This window comes from Oculina patagonica, chromosome 13 (assembly GCF_052425735.1).
Source record: "Oculina patagonica isolate OP01 chromosome 13, crgOcupat, whole genome shotgun sequence".
In the NCBI taxonomy this organism is placed as follows: Eukaryota; Metazoa; Cnidaria; class Anthozoa; order Scleractinia; family Oculinidae; genus Oculina; species Oculina patagonica.
The window spans coordinates 30,836,468-30,858,574 of record NC_135770.1 but is presented as its reverse complement, the minus strand read 5'-3'; the positions used below and the strand labels follow the sequence as shown (position 1 = coordinate 30,858,574).

General features: G+C 38.9%; 1 protein-coding gene and 2 long non-coding RNA genes across 4 annotated transcripts in view; 1 reads left to right on the top strand and 2 right to left on the bottom strand.

Moving 5' to 3' along the window:
• Window positions 1–8,761, bottom strand: part of LOC144636080 (uncharacterized) — a 44,644-nt gene extending 35,883 nt beyond the window's left edge. The window contains exons 1-2 of the mRNA XM_078495223.1: window positions 8,597–8,761; window positions 8,041–8,111 (exon numbers count right to left, since the gene is read on the bottom strand). Coding sequence (XP_078351349.1) covers window positions 8,041–8,111; window positions 8,597–8,760 — 235 coding nt within the window. The 5' untranslated portion in view covers window position 8,761. The remainder of the gene's footprint in view (window positions 1–8,040; window positions 8,112–8,596) is intronic.
• A 918-nt stretch (window positions 8,762–9,679) lies between these two features.
• LOC144636098 (uncharacterized) lies at window positions 9,680–15,656 on the top strand. 2 transcript variants are annotated; one of them, XR_013567462.1, is made up of 3 exons: window positions 9,680–9,769; window positions 12,707–13,509; window positions 15,525–15,656. It is a non-coding gene; the product is annotated as an uncharacterized LOC144636098 (long non-coding RNA). The 2 variants fall into 2 exon arrangements; XR_013567463.1 differs by having other exon boundaries at window positions 12,707–13,514; window positions 15,529–15,654.
• On the bottom strand, window positions 13,388–19,416 carry LOC144636102 (uncharacterized). Its single transcript, XR_013567466.1, has 3 exons — window positions 19,210–19,416; window positions 15,489–15,668; window positions 13,388–13,498 (listed from the first exon to the last, which is right to left on the bottom strand). It is a non-coding gene; the product is annotated as an uncharacterized LOC144636102 (long non-coding RNA).
• Window positions 19,417–22,107: the final 2,691 nt, after the last annotated feature.

The window sequence follows — 22,107 nt, the reverse complement described above, 5'->3', positions numbered from 1 at the left end:
ATTTGCCAGAAAAAATGTAAATAATTACAGCATGAACAAAAATTAACTTAAATTGGCAAAAAACGTCTCAGAATAGAAATAACTAAACAGGCTGACTTGTTAAAAAAAACTTGAATGCTATGACCGGAATGTACATGAAAATGAATATAAAAGGAAAAAGTCTGAGAAAAAAGTAAAAACAAGTAACAAGTAAGGTTAAAATTTTGCTTGATCTAAAGTGATATAATTCAAACATTTCTAGCCTTGTCAGTCAACTACAAAAAATGACATAAATCACTTTGGAAGTTGCGATCTTAAATTTGATCAAGAAGAGTTTCTCTAGTTGATTAAAAACCCTCTCTGAAATGGTTGGTGTTGCGTTGGTATTTATTGTGTTTAATTCCACGCAGGAGACTGTATCTGTGACCTTCTTCGAAGCCGTCTTCCGTATAGTTTTTGGAACACACAAATATTTGTGTCCGCCTTGGCAGGAATTTTTCGTTCCTGCCCATTCTCATAAGCCATTTTTGAGCAATTTTTTCTTTTAGATATTGAAAGGCGGTCAAAAGATTTCTGTATCTCATGGAGCTCTGTTTAAGCATCATGGAGCTGCACAAACAGGCATTTTGATAAACAAAAGCCACTACAAAGAGACAAGGAGTTTCGAGTATTTAAATTTCCCCGCCAAACTTCAGGCTGAGCTCTTTGACGTCACGCATACATTACCAGCTCCAAGATGGCGGCGTTCAGTTGTCGAGTTTTGAGAAAGATTTCGTAGGGTTGCAGCACACGTTGGAGGCTGAAATTTTGGTGAATAACATATCTTTGTATAAACGTTCGATTGGCGTAAAGAAAATAAATGGCCATTTTGGAGTGAATTTCTCTGACGATTGTATTGCCGGTTCGTTCAATTTCACTTTGACTTCCTTAGCTATCATAGCATATCGTACTCCAACCCAAAGATATGTTCATTAACACGATATCGCTCATTTTTTTTTCAATTTTTGGAAATCGCTAAATTTAATACTCGCTAAATATTGCTCAGAAAAGTTCGCTAAAATTAGTAGCCGCTAACAATATAAGGTAATGTTGCCACTGATGAGATGATTGCAGACATTCTAACAAAGGTAGCATTCCTTTAACTAATCTAAATCGGTCTAAGTCCGGATTTTGCGATCGAACATTGGGTTATGCGTTCCATTTATGGACAAACCAATCTTATATAGTGAAGAAATTATTCAACATGACTCGAGCGTGGGACAAAGAAAAAAAAATCTGAGTCCCCGACGGGAATCGAACCCATGGCCTCCCAGATACCGGTTGGGCGCTCTAACCAACTGAGCTACGAGAGACTCGCTGTGAGCTGGGCCATTTACTAGGTTGATATGTGACACGCGTCCTGCATACTGCTAGGATCAGCAATGTCGAAATCATTCACTATTTATCACCGAGCTTGAAATTTACCATCTTTATTATTTACCAATCTTATATAGTTTGCAATCCGAACAATTCACTTCCGATGGTGGATCGTTTAAATAAATACTGTGACTGGTTTCAGATTTTCGTTCCATTTGTGCGAACTTCGTCCGAATTATATAACATGGTCGGTCAGCTCGGCCCCTTGTCGTTGTGGCTCGATTATTTTTTTATATTTTCGTTACAGCTAACACAAAGATTCAAACAATCTGAATGGATTAGATCCTTTGCCTATGAAGCTTTTTTTTTTTTCGCTTCAAAAGCTATAAACTTGTCGAAAGGAAATGAGGTGATTAAAGCCATAATCCTTCCCGCACCCCTACGAAGTCAGCTTTTGATTCAGAAAGTGAATTAAATATTCCTTGGAGTACGTCGCACTATTTATTCCGAATGCGTGCGAAAAAACAACTCGTCAATGAGCATGAACTTCATTTTATTTCATGTTGTTTTTAACTTTCTTGGATGGCTTGTGATTACAACATCGGTTTGCCTGTCTGTCTTTAGCCTGCATAGATTCGCTCTGTGCTTTCGGCTTTCACCAGTAAACTCTTTTCTCAAACACTTTGCAATTACATGTATGAATTATAGACAGTGGTTGTAGATAGTTTCTGTTATCAATTTCTGTATTTCTTGAATAATTGTTTACGAATTAATGTTATGTACTGTTCCAGTTTTCCCATATGTTTGTGTCTAAATTTTCCCATGGACTTAACACACAAATATGTGAAAACTTAAAAAAGACTAGTATAAGACCAGTATACAAAGTTTGACTAGTATAAGACTAGTATAAGAAGTGAGAAATTGTCCATCAGGGAAAATTAGGGTGGTGTATGTAGGGAATCACACTTTAAAAGCGGATATCAAATCAAAAACCTCCAACCCCTACAGAATAATAATTTTTTTGAGCAAAGGGGGTGGGTCATGTAATTTTCAACCCCCTATCAGGGCTGGGTCAGTCAGTTTGGAGCCAGAAGGAAGGGGTGGGTCACAAATTTTCAAGCCACCTCTTTTCCAATTGCTCCGGCCCACCCCCCTGGTACTTATTGACCAGTCCCTTACTTTTTATCTACGCCGTCTCTGCTGTCTATAAAGTTGTCCTTCAAGGTGTATGTTACTTAACACAACAGGAAAATCAAATATACAAGGACTTTGGAGAGAGCAATTTGTTACTTTACTGTGACTATAATTGTTTTCACACGGACACTTCGCCGACAGGAAAGAAACACTCAACGGCAGAAATAGCTAGAAGTATTTCGGCTAGCAGTTGAACTTGTTGAAGGATCATTTATAAAGACTATAATAGGACATTATGTCCTTTTGGGATTTTTTGGCGGTAAACTTTCGGGGCTCGCAAAAAGAGGCTCGCGGCTGGGAATAAAAAATGGCACGCGATGCATGCCGAAGCGATGCGGTTTCACAGGGGGTCTTACATAATTTTGAGGAAAAAAACTTTTTTTTTTTTTTTTTTTATTGCAACATACACACACACAAAAATTAATATATAGCCTACTTACAGAACAATTACTTAGGTTACCTACATGTATTAACGTACAATTACTTACATTTTTACATTTCACTGCATTAGAATTGCTTGCATTCTTCACACTACTTACACTACATACATTACTCACATGCCGGTTACATTACCTAATGTACAATAAGTTACATTTGTTACGGGACATACTACATCACATTGCTTACGGAATCTTCAGTTATTATTTTCACTATTTAGCTCTCCCTATTTACCCTAATGGACGTATAAATAAAGGACGAAGAACTTATTTTACTAAAAAAAAAAAAAAGATTAAGGTAAATTTTCACATCTTAGTTTATAGTCAAGTTTTGTTTTAAACTCAGCCCAGTTAAGAATTCTCTCATTAATTTTCTGAAAATGGAGGAAGTAATTTGCAAACAGGAGGCAGAAGTTAAATTTCCTTAGGGTGTTGTCCTTAGAGTGTGGTACGCCAAAGAGAAATTCGTAGCTTGTAGGAGAAATAGAGGTGTTATGCATCCCATTGAACCACAGTAATACTTTGTTGTGAAAAGATATTGTTTCACTACATTCTTGAAATGTATGGAGAGCTGAATCAGGCTCACCACAATAAAAACATCTGCTGTTATGCGTAATTCCATAGAGATTGAGCTCTTTCTTTGTCACCACGATTCGATGAATCAGCTTATAATAAAATTCTCTCAATCTATTTTCTTTACAAATATGTTTTACTCTGGTGAAGATTTGACGCCAAGGCAAGGCTGCCGGAGCAAGGAAAAAACTTAAAGTAAATAAAAGTAGCTGACACCTTGTGTGTGAAAAAGACTGTTATCCAACTGCAGCTTATATTTTTAAACATAAGAAGCTTGTTAGACGCATTGTTAGTGATTGTTGAGGCAAATGTATATCCGTAGGGTACTTTGTTTTGTCTTCAAATGTGTATCTGGAGGTGCTCCGGTCCAATTACAACACTTGTGGACGGAGCAGAAGACTAATTATAATCTTAGAAGGAAAAATTGCTTGTCAGTACCAAGACCAAAGACTGACTTTCTCAAAAAGTCGATTACTTATGAAGGGGCCACATTATGGAATTCTTTGAATAACGAGGCCCGCCTTAGAATCGTTGGCAAGTTTCAAGGGTGCTTTGAAAGTATTAGGCATTTAGAGGCTGTGTATTTTTTGTTTGTTTGGAATGCTTAGTTTTGTAGTCTTTATTTGTTATTTAAGAGTTTAGTTAGCTTCATATACTAATAGTAATTTGTAAACACGACCACATCAGCTATGCTGCAAAACATTTATCGTGTATAAATAAAAGCTTTTATTATTTATTATTTATTATTATTATTGTATCATGAATAGCATAGCTTGAGGATCTGAAGGAATTCAAATAAGTACAGATGTTATGAATTCACAGACCAAGGATGCAAATAATACACTTTCTTCGTAGATTTGCTCAATTGAACAACAGTAATATTTTATTTTATATTTTTATATTTTTTTTAGATTTCCCTATGTTGTCTCAACAATTTTTTTATACTGAAGTGTGATATCACGGATAAACGACATACGATACGCGCGATACGCGCGAGCAAGCTTTTAAAGAAAGGTCAAACGGTCTCTTGCTCACAGTGTCCCTTTATATTATAAGAATTAGAAATTTCTGTCTACTAAATCGAATAGATTCCATCAGATATAATTAGTCTCTTTCGTTTATACACTGTAGCGTTCCGTTCTAACTGCACGGAAGTATTTTGCTTTTGTGTTTTACACGGCGATTTCTTGTTAAGTTAAACTTGATTTTCTGTTCGATCGGGCCAAACAGACAAAAAGAACCGATCGTTCGATGGCATAAAGTGATGTCACGCCATCGCTTAAAAAGGCTCGGGCTCGCAGGCTCGCAGAATAGCCTCCCCCCTTCGAAAAAGTTGCCACTGAACTAGAAATGAAAACTGTCAAGTAAGCAACATCAAAAGTGAGTGTTTCATTTTTCATTTTATTTATTTTTCCATCCTAATGTTATGACAGTTATTTTTGACAGTTGCTATTTGACCAGTTGGAATCTGGTTACCAGTTACCGGTTACCGATTTCTAATTTGTATACGTAATTGGACTACATGCTGTCCAATTTGGAAATAATTTGATGAAAAAAATTCCGAGGGCAGCCAAAATTGGACGAGGCCGTAAACCGAGTCCAATTTGGCTGTCAGAGGAATTTTTTGAATTAATCTAATTATTTCCAAATTGGACAAGCATGTAGTCCGGTTACATACTAATTATATAGCTTGTAGTCTAATCCAGCATAAACAATAAACTTATGTCCAGAACGGGAAAAGCATTCAACAATAGTAGGCATAACACAGCACATGCAACTCACTCAAAACATTGTCTTCACAAATAAAACTTAAACAAAACAGTGCAATTTTATTCACCTGAGTTTGCGAAGCTTGCTACAAAGTAAGTGAATACACTGCATTAATCGATGAAAGTCGTAAACAGTGTCCGAAGAGCTTTACAACTTCTTGAATCTGACATACTTCTTCCCACTATATCGTTCGTACTTCATCGCCGTCTTTTCTTTTCGAATTTCAGCAAAAAAACGACAAAGAATTGCATCTAGCTCATGGCCATGAATATCTGACAGATTTCTGGCTTCGCTTCGCTGCACTTACGTTCACCCAAGTTTTGTTCTATTGGAGGTGTTTTGCTCTTGGTTTTTGCTACTTAGTGAAGCTAGCTCCTCTTCTGACAACGCAGAAAATTTCTCTTTGTTGTTACTATTGCTGAAAAGCTCAAAAGGAATGGAAAAACGTAGCAAACTTCCCTTACAAAATTATGCCATTGTCGACTAACAATGCCACAAGTTCACATGGCTGACGCTATGCTTTGTGCTAATTGGCTAATATCCGTCACATGTTGTTTTTTCTTCGATTTGATTGGCTGAGACAAAACTGTCCAATTTTTCTTACATTGGACAGTTGGTGCATTTTACCTGAAAGTCCTAATTGAAACTATCCAAATTTAATCCCAAATTGGACAGTTCTCAGAAATTAAGGAAAAAAAACTGCGCTGACAATATAGGATTTACTGACAGCTATATAATTAGGTATCTAAACTAACATTCTTCGATCCAATTTAAAAAAAATCCTTATGGGAGGAATTGACAGGCATTTGTATAATTCTGATACAGCAAACAAAGTACAAGAACAAAAACAAAACATATATTTTGCAGTGGCTGTTAAAAATAGCATTTCTTGTCACGTTTTGTTCATTGTGCAAGGTTTGCGAAGTTTGAAGCGTTATAACTTAGAGAAAATTAGGTTTAAAATTCGGTTCTTTGCAGGCGTGATGTTACACTCGTTACTGTAGTCATCGCAATATTTCACTCGCCGATCGCAACACATGCTCAAGGTATATCAGCTTACAAAGTATGGAGTACGCATCTTTTTACCCAACGATGTGCCATTTTCAAAACGTTATAACTTTCTATACCGGCAATGAAATTTAACAGAAATGCACAAACAGGCACACAACTGGGTGTACTATACATCGCAACTTGCAGAATATCCATCGCAACAACAATTTCAACAAAATGACACCGGTACTCCGGGCCCAAAGAAACCCACTTCCGGTTTACCAACTCCGGCAATCGACTTTGAGGCTTAATAACTTTCCACTCCTTGAGAATATTACTACAAGATTAACAGTATTGCTAGCTCCTAAGGTCTTCTATTCATCACAATCCACAAACAGGCCATCACCACAAATGTCAGTTGTATATCAGGCAACAAAATATGGCTGGCTTAACATTTCACTCACCACATGCCATTTTCAAAAGGTTATAACTTTTTTTGCAGATATTGAAATGAAATGAAACTACACACGCGAGCACATAACTAAGTGTACTATCCATCGCAAGTGTGTAGATATCCATCGCAACAACAGTAATCGATCCATTTGGGTACAAAACAACGCTGTTGCTATGCCTGGAAATGACTACTTCCGGTTCTGCTACCCGGATGCCGATTTTGTGGTTAAATAACTTTTGTCTCTGACCAAACATTATACCGAAAAACTCAACATCGGGAGATAACAAAGTGTATCATTCATCGCAATCACCCACAAGATCTTCGCAACGTTTTTCAAGTACATATCAGCCAAGAAAATACGGCCGCCATAACGTTTGACTCGCCACTTGCCATTTTCAAAAAGTTATAACTTTCTCTACAGATATTGCAACGAAATGCGACATAGACAAGTACGCACATAACTTAGTTTGTTAGCCATCGCAAGTAAGGATATATCTATCGCAACAACAATAATCGATTTATAAGGTACATAATAATACCTTGATGACACTGTTCGAAAGTAACCCACTTCCGGTTCACCTACTATATAAGGTTATTTTTCCTTTTCTGTGTACGAATGTAACCGTCGGAAAGAGCGAAATAAATTGTTTGTTCAACGTTGAAAAATCAACACTTTTAAACCCGCGACATTTCCTCAACGTTTGAGTAGATGAGTACCTTTTGTCCCTTTCCTTTGCACTTTTACGGCCAGTCAAATGAACAGCATCTCGACTTTAGTTTCCACGCTAAGCAATTCGCAATGTGAATAGTGTCGCTGTCGCAGTGATCTTGGCACTGCGACATCGCTTCAATGTTAACTTCAATTGAGTCGCGCTATCTATGGCCTGTGATTTCCCTCTTCCTCGACATTTGCTAATTCTTCCAGCTTCAAACAGAATTATTTTAGTACTTGAAAGAGTCGCGAAAGATAGTTTTGTTGTTTTGGTGACTGACGTGAGATATTTTCCCGTCAATATATTCTGTGACCGTACAGAAACAATGATACTGACTGTAAGAAACAATTCTTCCTCATTCGCCACAAATTCTTTTAGTTTTGTAATCGTTAAGGTTCTTTTAATGAGATACCCTACTAAAACTTATGCTTGACAAGTTCGCATTTACGTGGAGGTCAGGAATATACAGAAATGTACATCACTGCGACACCGATCGTGAACATTGTGAATAAAATGATCATCTATGTTGGCGCGAGCTAGCGCTGCCGAAAAAAAATTAATAATTGACTCTCACCTGAGTTTGAATTAGGTTTTATGAAGCCGTCTTCATCCGTGATAAAGTCTATTTGCTTCGTGTGTTCTCCTCTATTGTACAGTTTTACATGAAATAAAATAATTAAAATAAAGGTGACAATCAAACACAAACAATACTGATCATATTATAACATTGCGAATACGTGTTCTTTGACACAACAATTGCGTCATATATTAGATATTTAGCAACTGGAGTGCTCACACAACTTCTTCGTGTTATCTTCAATAGCTTTCGTTATAGATAAATGGAAGGGCAGTTTATTTCTAAAATACTCGTGGACTGATTTACTATTCAGCTCCACTGAGTGGCAAGAGCTCGCAGCCGACTTCGCAAATCGGGCGCAAATCCAGCTCAATACACAAAATTGTAACATATAATTAAGCATTTAAGTGTCTGAACATAATTGACAAACTGAGAAAATAATGCTTTTCTCGAGTACGTTCGATGACCGAACTACACTGGATCAAACTAAAAGTTTGATAACTAGCGTTCGATTACCGAACGATTGCTTAGATCACTACAAACTCCAAATTACCTTTGATGTTCACTCTCTCTCATACACCGAAGACGTTGGTCTATAGGCTCGCGTCTACCCCCTTTTCTTATTAGATTAATGTTCACTGTTTGATGGTTAAATGTTAAATTAAACCGATCGGCATCCTCAACGAGACGCAGTACCGGCTGATTGTTGGCGGCCATACTTGAGTCGTCACGCAACGCTTCCTGCAGATGTGGTGTTGGAGTGAGGTGTGGGATTGCGGAAAATTAATTCAGTGGATGAAAGAACGAGGCATATAACAAATGTGCTGTTTTGTCATTCTTTTGTTATTTAATGAGATGCAAATGAGCTTGAGCTGTTTTTCTGCAATCCCGCACCTTAGAGTGGTGTTACCAGTCCGGATTGTCCTAGACTGTCCACAGCCCTCTATTTTTTTGTGTTTTTTTTCCGATCGATGAGCGCGCGGTGAGAACGGCGAGAGAACTGGACGCCAGCGCAAAACGGAAGCCGTTCGCGCTCGCTTCGTTTGCTTTTTTGCGTTGAAAAATTGAGAGGCTGTGGCCCGGGGGGGGGGGGGGGTACTCAAAAAAGTTTTATACGGGGAGGCTCCGCCCCAAGTTCTAACCCCTTACCCTTTTATATACTATTTTTGACAGAAATTGTACCCCTTTCGTATACCTTTAACTGAAAAAAGGTACCCCTAAGAGACATGGCGTGGACTTAAAATAGGACGTTTTCTTGTCATTTTTATTTAGCGCTTAATAAATTAAAATAATACAGCCATAAATTGCGTCTGTTCGAAATATTTTAATTAAAGGTCCTTTTAAAAAGCCAAATGACAGATTTCCATACCCTTTCATATACTTAAACTCGTGAAATCCCTACCCTTTTATTTACCTGAAGCCTGAAAAAGGTACCCCTTTCGGGCGGAGCCTCCCCGTATAGGCCATTATAGGGAGTACCCCCCCCGGGCCGGGGGGGGGCTGTGGACAGTCTATGATTTGTCCCCATATATCGGGACAAAAATGACGTCATGAAGCTATTGTTCGCAAAGAAAATGGCGGCCGTTTCGAAAAGTCACACGCACACAAAGAAATTTATTGTTTCCAGTCTCTCACGCATTTTGAAGTTGAGATATTTATACTCTTTGAACTTTGCTTGTCTTAATTATCGACGATGAAGTCACGATTTTTGCGGTCAGAGTTTAAGGTAAGTAATATATAAGCATTATTTTGTAGCATTCACCCATTTTTTATTGAGCTAGTTTTATTTCTTACTAGTTCTAAAGCGTCATTGTGCAAAATTTTACGAGTGTGGGCCATTCCAAAAAAATTCACCCCCCCCCCCCCCCCCACCGTTGACGAATTTTTCTTAAGAGGTCTAAAATAAAAATAGAAAAACACACTGCGGTGACAAACATGACAAGACAACGCATAAGAATAGAAATGTCTACGATTAGGTCTAAAATATGTGGCCACTTTTGATTCTTTCTGAGGGGGTAAGTAAAAAATGAGCAAAAAGTGGTCTTTTTTCTGATGGGTTTAAGAAAAAATCGGGTTTTTCTGAGGGGGCATCATGTCGGCACTTTGATCTTTTTTTCTTAGGGGGTAAATTTTGACGTACCTCGTCAACAGAGGGGGGAGGGACAGGAGAGTACATATCCCTCCTCCCTACTTTTTGCGCCAATTTCTCCCTCCTCCTTACTTTTTTTTTGCCAATTTCTCCCTCCTCCCTATTTTTTTTAGCCAAAATTTCTCCTTCCTCCCTATTCTGTACCTCCCCCCTCTCAACAGGGGGGTGTGGATATAAAATGTAATGGCCCTGTAAGCAACGTCAATTTTGTGTAAGGTGTCTTTGAATATGAGGCTGTACGAGTGTAGACAAACCGCTGCTGTCGTAATGCTTGTGTACTGCGCCGTTCCTTTGTGTTAACGGGAATCGTTTTCATTTTTATCTCTGTTGAGTACATGGAAGAGCACACATGATTGCTTCAGGTACTTTGCCCAATTTGTGGTGTTAAACGGAAGGGGAAAGAAAGGAAAGAAGCCCTTAGATGTGCGAATGAAATCCGTGAAATTTGGAAAGTGTCTGCGCTGGCTGATTCACCCAATGAGCATCGCAAATAAATTTGCATGAAAGAGGAAAAACTTTATTTAACGAATAATTGAGGTGCACATTGTCTAGTTCCAAAAATTCCCCCACCTAAGGGATTGAAATGAGGCCTCTACTCTTTAGAAATCTTAATAAAGTTTAGAAATGATTTGCTTAATTGTTTTGAGTTTAAGAAACAATCTCTCGCTCTTTGTGTGTGAGAAGAGGAAGGGGTAGTGTGGAGATTTTCTGTAATAACACATTGTAATTTGTTAATAGCCAGGGCCAGGAAGTATTTATTTTGTTTGGTAGTGTAAGGGCCTGTTTACATGGAGTAGGGTGCCCCGGCCGGCTTGCTGAGTTACCCGGATAGCAGGGTTGAAACATAGCCCGCCTGTAATGTATGCAGAATTCACAGCCCTTTTCATGGAAAAAAGCTAACTTCAACTAGAAGGGTGCCCCGGCCATGTTAACATAGTGTCCCGGCATGGCAGGTTACGCGTCTACCATGTAAACGCTTCAACATTGTTTCCTAAAGAAATGTTATGTACATAAAGTTGGCTCACCCTAGGTAACTCAGTTAGCCGGGGCACCCGCCTTTCTTGTAAACAGGCCCGAAAACATGCTTTATAGATTGTAAATGTCATGTCAGCAGGCAATGGAACTTTGCACGATTTGTTTAGACATTTTGGGAAATTTAAAATGACCTTGTGTGCTAAAAAAAGGAAAAGTAGACTAAGCGAGTTAGGAAAAATAGGCTGAAAGTATTTCCACGACTGTTCACCTATTCACAGATTGATAAACTTAATTTCATTATGTTTACATTGTCATTACTGAAGAAACTTGCAAGTCACTAGCTAATACATGTTCATGCAATAATTTATTTCAAGCAAAGTCTTCCCAGATGAAACAGATCAACACCCAAACCACTGAACCCTATCTTTTATAAAAATCATGCTACAAAATATTTTTCCTTCCATTTGTTTTGATTGGACTTGCATGAAAATCAAATCAGCAGCTAGTGTACTATCTTCAATTGCCTTTTCAAGAGCTAAAATGTGGGATAGTAGTTTACGGTATTATTAGGTGTGATGTCTACTGTTTGTTGTTTGTTAAAAAAAAATTATATTTACTGTCACACTGATCATTAGCCTGAATTTCAGACATCCCTCTGTGGTCGCCTACTCCCCAGAAGGGACGTCTGAACACAACTGGCCCTAATGCCGTCCGGTGACGTCACTACACTTTGGTTTAATTCATGCGGAAATTTTTTTGTCGAGGCCATGAATTTGTGAAAGAAAAGTCGCTTCAATAAAGGATTACAGGGTATAAAATTGTTTTAGTAGTAAACTGTTGAAAACTTGAGACAAATTGATGAGATTTTAATCAACTGCAGGCTATATTCTTTATGGAACCGATTTAATCTGAACTGATTTGCTTTATCTAGCGATCAAAATATAATATGTTACGCAGCGGACAAATACAACACACTCGTGAGTACTTAAATGAATCAATTTAGACGGTTACAGAGGCATCAAGAAACGGAATTCAATACAAAAATATCGTACTTGACCGTGGACACTGAGTTCAGAAATCGCTGGCTCGTTGAGGCTGCAGGACATAAGCGTTCGAGCGGCTTTGTTGACAAAACAAGAATACGTATAAATTTGGCAAAATACTGCATGTCGAAGCGACGAATGCCGCCAACTTAAAACCTACCGGTTTCCATTACTATTCTACATCTGTACGTAAACTAAAAAAAGTAATAAACTCAAGGTAAATGACTGGTAAATTCATTTCTGGGAAGGTGAACTCTTTCGAACTCTTTGCAAACGTTTCCAGCTGTTTCCAAATTACAATCCTCGCGCATTAAAATTCAGTCATAATTTTACATAATTATGCAAATAATTTTCAAACCAACCAATCAAAATCACTACCCGGTTTTCGGGTAGTGACGTCACTGGACGGCATTAGGGCCAGATGTGTTCAGACGTCCCTTCTGGGGAGTAGGCGAAATTCAGGCTAACTGATCATAGCTGTAATTCATTTTTACAGGGCCTGCAGTTGGCAGGGGAGCAAAAGCAAAACACAGAAGGAAACTACTATTAAACATGTTAACTGAATTTTGAAAATAAATGTTAAAGTATATCAATCTGACCATCGATCATTTTGTGTTCTGCTCAAATGTTCATTCCAACCCACACCTGAAAATTTCATTGTGTTGTACTGCAGGATATATTTGTGTCACAAAGAGACAGAAGTTGTAAATGAATTCAAAACACTGTGACATGTAAAAATAACCTGTAATTACAACAAAAAGCCATCTTAGAGTAAGCAATTCGCTATCCATGGCACTTGGTAAACCTTTTCTGCTGTGATCAGTTGCGGGGGGGGGGGGGGGTTAAAACATGTACAGAAAACCAATATTCACCACTTTTCATTTCACAACCATTAGATATGATCTTTATTGGGAAGTATGTCACATCATAGTGTTCAGAGGATGTTACCAAATAGGAAGCTCAACTTCAGCTTATTGAAATCAAATGATAAACAGATGGAGATTGAACACATATTTAAATATCCCTATGCAAGACCTTATGTACGAAAAAATAGGGGTGATCAAGTTCACAAGTGTGCAGGTTGCAATTTCTTTGTAAACAAAGCTACTTTAAATGAGTGGCGTATTAGAAAATTATAAGCCCTTTGGAAATGCTACAAACAATGAATGTTTTGCCGGCACAAATTGTTTATTTCATGCCAAGGTAGAACAAACGCATCATTTGAGTCAATAGCCAACCAACTATAAATGCAAGAAGAAATTTCGGTTGCAAGTCATGAAGTAGATGCCTTGATGTGGTGTCCGGTCGTTTCGAGACAAAGTCTTTTCGAGACACGTCGTTTCGAGACAAGTCGAGGTCGATTCGAGACACAAGTAAAGTCGATTTGAGACAGACTGAGACACATGTAAAGTCGATTCGAGACAAACTGAAATTGTTTCGATATAAAAGTAAACTCGAGAAAAGATCAGTATATTAGTTTGCGAATAATCTATAATTCGCCGAAGCGACTCGATCGATCGACGTAAATAATTCCCAGTGCTCCCGCGAAGTCCTTCCGATACCCAGCCCTCCTCCGCAATGAGAACACACAAACGAGACCAAGTTTATGTTTATTTACAAAAGAGATTTGGATCAATATATTTATGAGACGTACTCTATAACTCCACAATAGTTATCAAGAAACACAAATACGATCAATAAAGTTGTGTAACTCGGTGGTGCACCGGACCTCTGAGGAAACTTGAGTTTATCTGACGCGTGGGTAGGCGAGTTTGTAAATTATCATATCAATAGACGCGTTAACTCATTGTGTTAAAAAAACTTGCTAATTTTCCCTATTGTTCTAACGGAAGTGAATAAACCAATCGAAACGCTTAAATCTAATTGAGCTAACATTTCGATCCTACGGAGGGTAGAAAACACCTAGGGCGCGAAGAATGATCATTCGATCTCACGATCACATCACGACTATCAACTACCGTTCCCGAGTTAAAGCGAGTTTTAAACTTATCACGATGGCTACTGCGCAGATTTTAAACTGCATTGTATGGGATGAACCAGTTCGGCCTAGACAACAAGGCATCCAATGCGACGGCTGTTTTCGCTGGAATCATCGAATCTGCAACACCGGTAAGTTTTCAACACTTTTATACATATTTCCACTTACATACCGCGACAGGTACCCCGTGACATATAGAGACCATAGCGACCTCAACTGTATTTACCTTTTCCTTATTAAAATTTTTACTTTGTTTCAATAGGTATTTCTCAAGAGGTTTACCGGGCTGCAGTGAGAGATGGCACCGAAATTGATTGGCAGTGCGCTGTCTGTACCCATGCTGATTCCGTCGGTTCCGTCGCTGATCCTTCCAGCTACATGGAAGCGCCAAACCTGACCTTCGCTGATTCCGTCGCTGATCCCTCCAGCTACATGGAATTGGAAGCGCCAAACGTGACCTTCGCTGACCATGCAGAACCACAGCCCGATGCGGAGAGTACCCGAATCGAAGACCCCGACGAGTCCCAGGCTGATAACGATGCGGCGAACCAGTATACTGACCACGAGGAATCCTCTCTTCTTGACCCCGCCCCGGCTGAAACGTCGTCTTCCTTCGCCTTGACGTACGAGATCGTTGAAAGCAGCTCCAAAAAAGGCAGACCGAAGCTGATAGACAGCCATGGGTTCACCTTCACCTTACATAGGAGGCGAGGGGTTGTCACCGACTGGCAGTGTTCCGTTCGTCCCAAATCAAACCCGTGTAGAGCCACAGTCAGACAACGCGGCGACCAGTTCCTGTCCGGCAACCATCTCCACAACCACCAGGCTAAAGTGGGGGCGTTAACGGCAGCCAAAATAAGCGTGCAGGTTAAAGCCAAGGCGGTAGAGGACATCTTCAAACCAGCACCAGCCATAATCGATGAGGTAACTTTACAACTTTATAACTTACGTTAAGGAGAATTTGGAGTATTTAAGTATTTTGACCAACATCTAATTAGCCGAAATCAATTGTTCTTGTCATATCCGAAACAACCTTAAGTCTTTTTTCACTTGAAGTTTTGTTATGAAAACTTTACACTTACATTTTTGCGTATTTCAGTGGACACAGTTTCGTAATATGTATATTATTCTTAATATAAATAATCCTCTAGTTTGAGTGATTTCAGTTAACCGGTGAAACAAGTTATAACTGTTAGTGCGTAATACTAAAATTACTCTTTTAAACTTGTGTGGTATCAGTACTAAAACAATTATTTACTTAAGTGTCAGTAAAATCCACTTTGATGTACTGGTGTGTAATAAACAAAAAGACGAGCAAGAAAAGATCGATTTTTTTTGATACATTTTCTTGTTGTGAAACGCATTCGGTTACATCTTAAAGAATAATCTCAGTTCTACGAGTTGAAAACATTATTGCTTACCCGGCTAAGTCGCTAGTTGTCTGCATTTCTGTAATAAACTGGTTTGGTTAACGAACGGGTTTATAGGGTTTAGGAAACAACTGCTGAAGAAGTAATGTTGACTAGCTCAAGACATTTATTAATCTGGGCGTAATCATACAGGAACGTGGTCGATATATTCGAATATCTTAGAGTATGAAATTACGGGAAAGCAGTATTTAGCATAATATGCGAAAAAATTCCTTCGAACATAATGTGATTTTGGAAGCGAGTCGCACGTCCCTATATTGTGCGCGCGGAAGCGAAACGTTCCGCTTCTAATGCTAATGGGGACTGGAAGCGAAACGTCTCGCTTCCACGCCCACAATACACTATTAGTCAGCGGAAAGATGCGAAACGTTTCGCTTCCTACGGCCAATGGGCAAAAAGATGCGAAACATCTCGCTTCCACGCCCACAATATATATATATATTATTAGTAGGGGAAAAGATGCAAAACGTTTCGCTTCTTACGGCCAATGGGCAAAAAGATGCGAAACATCTCGCTTCCACGCCCACAATATATATATATTATTAGTAGGGGAAAAGATGCGAAACGTTTCGCTTCCAACAGCCAATGGGCAAAAAGATGCGAAACATCTCGCTTCCACGCCCACAATATATATATTATTAGTAGGGGAAAAGATGCGAAACGTTTCGCTTCTTACGGCCAATGGGCAAAAAGATGCGAAACATCTCGCTTCCACGCCCACAATATATATATATTATTAGTCGGTGAAAAGATGCGAAACGTTTCGCTTCTAACAGAAAATGGGCAAAAGTATGCGAAACGACGACTTGCTTCCACGCTTACAAAAATCAAGTCAATGAGGGTCACGAATGTTGGTGTGCCAAAGCTAACATTTCGCCGCGCGAAGAATTTTGAAATAAATGCCTTGTACTGACGTAACATGTTTTAGGGGCTCTTGGTTTCCATAACTGAACACCAGTAAAAACTTCGCGCCATATGCGTGGTTGTGGTTGAGTGAAACCTGGAAACTAGCTGTAATTCCACGTGCTTTTATTGATCTTGTTCGCCGCCGCAAATTTCCCTTTCGTAAACGGTCGTTGCCATTTGAAACGGTCGATGCCATTTCTCAGAACGGTCGTTGCCATTTGAAACGGTCGATGCCATTTATACTTTGGACCAAATCGCATGAAAGGATCTTTCAAACTTCTTGAGAGTATCAGATGTTTGTTTAGAAATGTCAAGCGATTCCAACAATATTATTTTGGTTTTCTAGTTGACGAAATATCCGAGCTTCGGTATACCATAAGATCGCTATGTTCTCGACACTTGTAAAAAATTGGGCTCAGCCCGGAAGTAAGAAATATTGAAACAGAAAACTGCAGAAAACCTCACGCAAACGAATGAATGGATGAATATCTACATTTACTTTAGTAACCTAATGAGAATATTCTATGCCTGTTTAGAAATGCCAAGCGATTCTTAAAATTATTTTGGTTTCGAAGTGGACGAATTCAGGGCGAATTCTTCGAGCTTGTGCATACCGGCATGCCGAATGTCGAGAACGTAGCGATTAATAGTATGCACAAGCTCGAAGAATTCGTCCACTTCGAAACCAAAATAATTTTAAGAATCGCTTGGCATTTCTAAACAGGCATGATAGAATATTCTCATTAGGTTACTAAAGTAAATGGAGATATTCATCCATTCATTCGTTTGCGTGAGGTTTTCTGCAGTTTTCTGTTTCAATATTTCTTACTTCCGGGCTGAGCCCAATTTTTTTTAAGTGTCGAGAACATAGCGATCTTATGGTATACCGAAGCTCGGATATTTCGTCAACTAGAAAACCAAAATAATTTTTGGAATCGCTTGACATTTCTAAACAAACATCTGATACTCTCAAGAAGTTTGAAAGATCTTTTCATGCGATTTGGTCCAAAGTATAAATGGCATCGACCGTTTCAAATGGCAACGACCGTTCTGAGAAATGGCATCGACCGTTTCAAATGGCAACGACCGTTTACGAAAGGGAAATTTGCTTCGCCGCCGTCCGTTCGACTTTGCGCTGACAGGATTGTACGTGAATCGTCAATGTAGTAATGTGAAAATCTTAAATTCAGGTACGTTTTTTGTTAAAATTATGTTAAGAACTATAAGGGACCGTTTTATTTGTTGTGGCAGAGTCAGAGTCTTCTACCCGATTTATTATTTGGCAAGGTTTATATTGATATACATAAAAGTGATGGGAACCTTTAGAAATTTGTCAAAACAAAATACCCATTCTAGAGGCAAAAATTGAATCATATCATAAAAGTCTGGGATACCTTTTGCGTTTTTTTGGTGAACGAAGAGGAGTGCATTTATGCCAAAAAATTTCAGCCAAAGACATAAAGCTTCTGTAAACGCTCTTTCTGTAAAGGGCTAAAGCCCCTCAGTTATGTGGTACAAACGCCTCTATAACTGATAGACTCTCAGGTTTGGAGTTTTTTGAGTTACAAACTTGAACGAACAAAGTTAAGCGGACATCGCATTTTCATTTTTCTTGTTATTAATCTGTAAATCCTATTATTCCGATTGTCTATCTAACGTAGAATATTCTTAAGGTTATACCGTTGCTCAAGTAGTTATTCAAGTAAGTTTAAGATATTTAAAACAGGCAATTGTGTTCAACAGCCTTAAAGCATTTTCGTTTTTTAACATTTTCTACATGGTCGAATTCGCTCGGGAAGGGCTGTAATGGACGGAATAACGAATGCGAGGCTTTTTGTTGTATTTTATACATAAGACGTAGAGACAAATACAAGTTAACTTGCGGCACGGGTAGAAATATGTCAAATAAATTTATATTTCTGTGGCTCTTTTTATTAGGAAAATGTTGCGCTTTCCACAGAGGGTCTGTACAATGAAATGTTTCGCATCTTTTTACCCATTGTCCGAAGGAAGCGAAACGTTTCGCATCTTTCCCCGACTACTAACATATATATATTGTGGGCGTGGAAGCGAGATGTTTCGCATACTTTTGCCCATTGTCCGTTGGAAGCGAAACGTTTCGCATCTTTTCCCCGACTAATAATATATATATTGTGGGCGTGGAAGCGAGATGTTTCGCATACTTTTGCCCATTGGCTGTTGGAAGCGAAACGTTTCGCATCTTTTCCCCCTACTAATAATATATATATTGTGGGCGTGGAAGCGAGATGTTTCGCATCTTTTTGCCCATTGGCTGTTGGAAGCGAAACGTTTCGCATCTTTTCCCCTACTAATAATATATATATATTGTGGGCGTGGAAGCGAGATGTTTCGCATCTTTTTGCCCATTGGCTGTTGGAAGCGAAACGTTTCGCATCTTTTCCCCGACTAATAATATATATATTGTGGGCGTGGAAGCGAGATGTTTCGCTTTCACCCGCCATTAGCTTTGGAAGCGAAACGTGTGGCTTCCGCGCGCACAATATAGGAACGCACGACTGGCTTCAAAAATCACATTATGTTCGAAGGAATTCTTTTGCATATTATGCCAACTGCTAATGCCCCTGAAATTACATATCAATCAAACACAGGATATCGGTATTATTATTACAATTTCAATAAAACTTTAATCGAAATGAGATGTTTGATCCACGATCCGCGTGCAAGTTTTGTCGCTCCCATGCATGGCCGTCCTTTATGTTGCTTTTATGCGGTAAATGTGGATTAAAAAAACTAGCCTTCTTTAAAAGATAGGTTAGACCGATAAAATAACTTCGTATTCTCAACATATTTCTCAAAAGTAGCATAACAAGCTACAAGACCTCGGGAAATCATCGCTCAGTCCTGTCTTCGTCCACCATTTTGAAAATGGACGCTTGTTTTGATACATGATCCGTGAATCAAAAGTCGGCTTCTCATTGGCTAAGAGGCCAGTCGGCCCTATCCTGAGCTGTGTTACGGTTACAAGATGGCTTCGCTCTGTGAACGAAACTGTTCGCTTCTCAGAACAGATAATGTCCGCAGAAAAATATCCGTTCAAATTTTCGTGCCAAATGGCGGTTATTGTTATATCGATTAACTGTCTTACAGTGCGTTTCACAAAACTTTTGACAAACAGTTTGCGAAGTTTGTTTGAAACTTTGAAGTTCGCCGCGAACTTGAGAATTTCATTTTAAAGTTGTCAATCAAATTGCGAACTTTGGAACGAAGTTGCGAATTTCACGCAGCTAAGTTCGCAAGATGGGAAGTTCATTTGCTTTCAAGTTTCTTGGGTGCCATTATTCCACGTCTTCTGTCTATTTTCGATTGAAATGCCACAATTGAAAGGAAATTAATTGTCAAAGACTGAAGTCAAAAACGAACGAAACTTCTCTGTTGTAAAAACACGTAAACAACACTTACCTGGAGCATTTTCACCTTCGACTGCATTTCTCTGCTGGTTTTAGTTTCACAAATATTTCTTCGCTCTGCACTCTTACCTCGAATTGGTAGCGGTGATTCTTCCTTTAGTAAATCAACTTGATGCATCAGCGAGTGTTTTGCATCGAAAGGTAAGCTTAGTTCCTTTGATCTGAGGTGAGAAGTTTTAGCTGAAGTCTACTTGTAAATAATTCCGTTCGCTGAGAGTAAAATTAGCTGCTGTGTTTTTCGTCCGTTTTGCCCCTAAACACAGCAATGACATTCGGCAAGTCCGGGGCAAGTCCGCCATTTCAATTGAAAATAGACGGAAGATGTGGAACTGTCCTGTTGAAAGCAATTCGAACTTCGCAACTTGTAAACTTCGTTGCACGTGAAATTTGCAACTTCGTTTCGAAGTTCGCGATTTGATTGACAACTACATAATAAAATTCCCAAGTTCGCAGTGAACTTCGGAAATTTCAAATGAACTTCGCAAACCGTTTGTCAAAAGTTTTGTGAAACGCTCTGTAAATCGCAATCGATGAAAATCGATGAAGGAAAAATGGTTAAAAAATTGTTTTGTTTTGTTTCTGGTCAGCACCATGGATCGAGACCCCTGGTGCTGACCAGAAGGATCGCGGCCTCTGGGGAAGAGAATGGGATTACCCACCGGGGCTGTTGAACTTTCGGCGCGAAAGTTGCCGTTATTGTCTGCCAAACTTTAACGTTTGATATTTTTTGTAACTTTTTCTAAGTTTCTCGCGAAATGACTTCCGATTGATGGATCGTCCCAAGCCGTGTCGGATCGTCACGATGTTGGCGACCCGATACAGTTCGGGTGTATTGGACAACAAAGTTATTAATTTTGATGATTCCAGTGAATGTACAAGCTAATCTCGTACCCAGATGTCTACTTACCACGGTAGTACACATCTGGTCAAGTGCGTTCAGTTGAAGGCTGGTTTAAGTGTTTTAATTTATCAGCAAAACACGAGTGGCGGCTTTTTTTCTTCCCCAACTCTATTTCAAGATTGTGTTACTTGTCTTTCCTTGTAATGGGAAAGAAGTTCATTAGTTATTTACAACGGCCAAGTGAGCTTTTCATCCACTAAATTGCCGAGCATGCGTATTCCCGTCGTGTGTCAGATTTCTGACACATTTGACGCGAGCAAAATCCGACTTTACCAGATCTTCTCTACGAGGGTTGAGAAGATCTGGGTTCGAGATTATGTACAAGCGCTAATTTTCCTTTGTTTCGTTCATTCTGATATAAGTACTTGGAAGACTTGAAAATGTAAACACGTTTGACATGCAGTAATGTTAAACAGGGTCAATGATGTTAGTCATTACAATGTACACTCACTGTATAAATTTAATTTACCTTGAAACATGGTTCAAAATCCATACAAACGTCTCTAGTTGTAAGCCAGCGTCCCCCAAAACCATATAAACTCTTAAAATTTTTATCCATTTTGTGATAGCTGTAAAATCCTGCCAAAGACCCATTATTTGAAAGAAACTAAGATGAAAATCACTATGTTTGCCCATTTTAAAGAGTATCACAAAAATCATAAAAAAATAAGAGTTTATATGGTTTTGGGGGACGCTGCCTCAAAATAAGAGATGTTTGAATGGATTTTGAACCCTGTTTCAAGGTCCATAACTTCGTTTCTGTTCATCCTGAAAGCATCAAACTTGGTCAAATGACCAATCTAGCCATAATCTTCATTTGGTGGTGTCAGGAGATTATTCATTACTTGAAATTTGAAACTCGCCCCAGTTCCCTGCGCAATTTCGGAACGGCCAATACATAAATGGTGTAAACCAGTAATTCTGTTTTTCGATCAGGCACCCACATCCTTTATATCCTCTGTTGTAGTTAAACTATGACAAAGCTTTATTATATACAACAGCATCTTGCAACACATTCATGGTGTGTTGGAACAAAAGCTACAAAACCAGATGGTTATGCGAAATGAATATTCCAAGATGTATGAATGCCATATTTTTAGCCCTAAAGTTTGCATTTCTAATGTAATTGACTGGCAATCAAAATATCCCCAACCCAATTAACAAATCCCACTTCCCTACACAGTAACATACGCATCCAAACAAACACAGAAA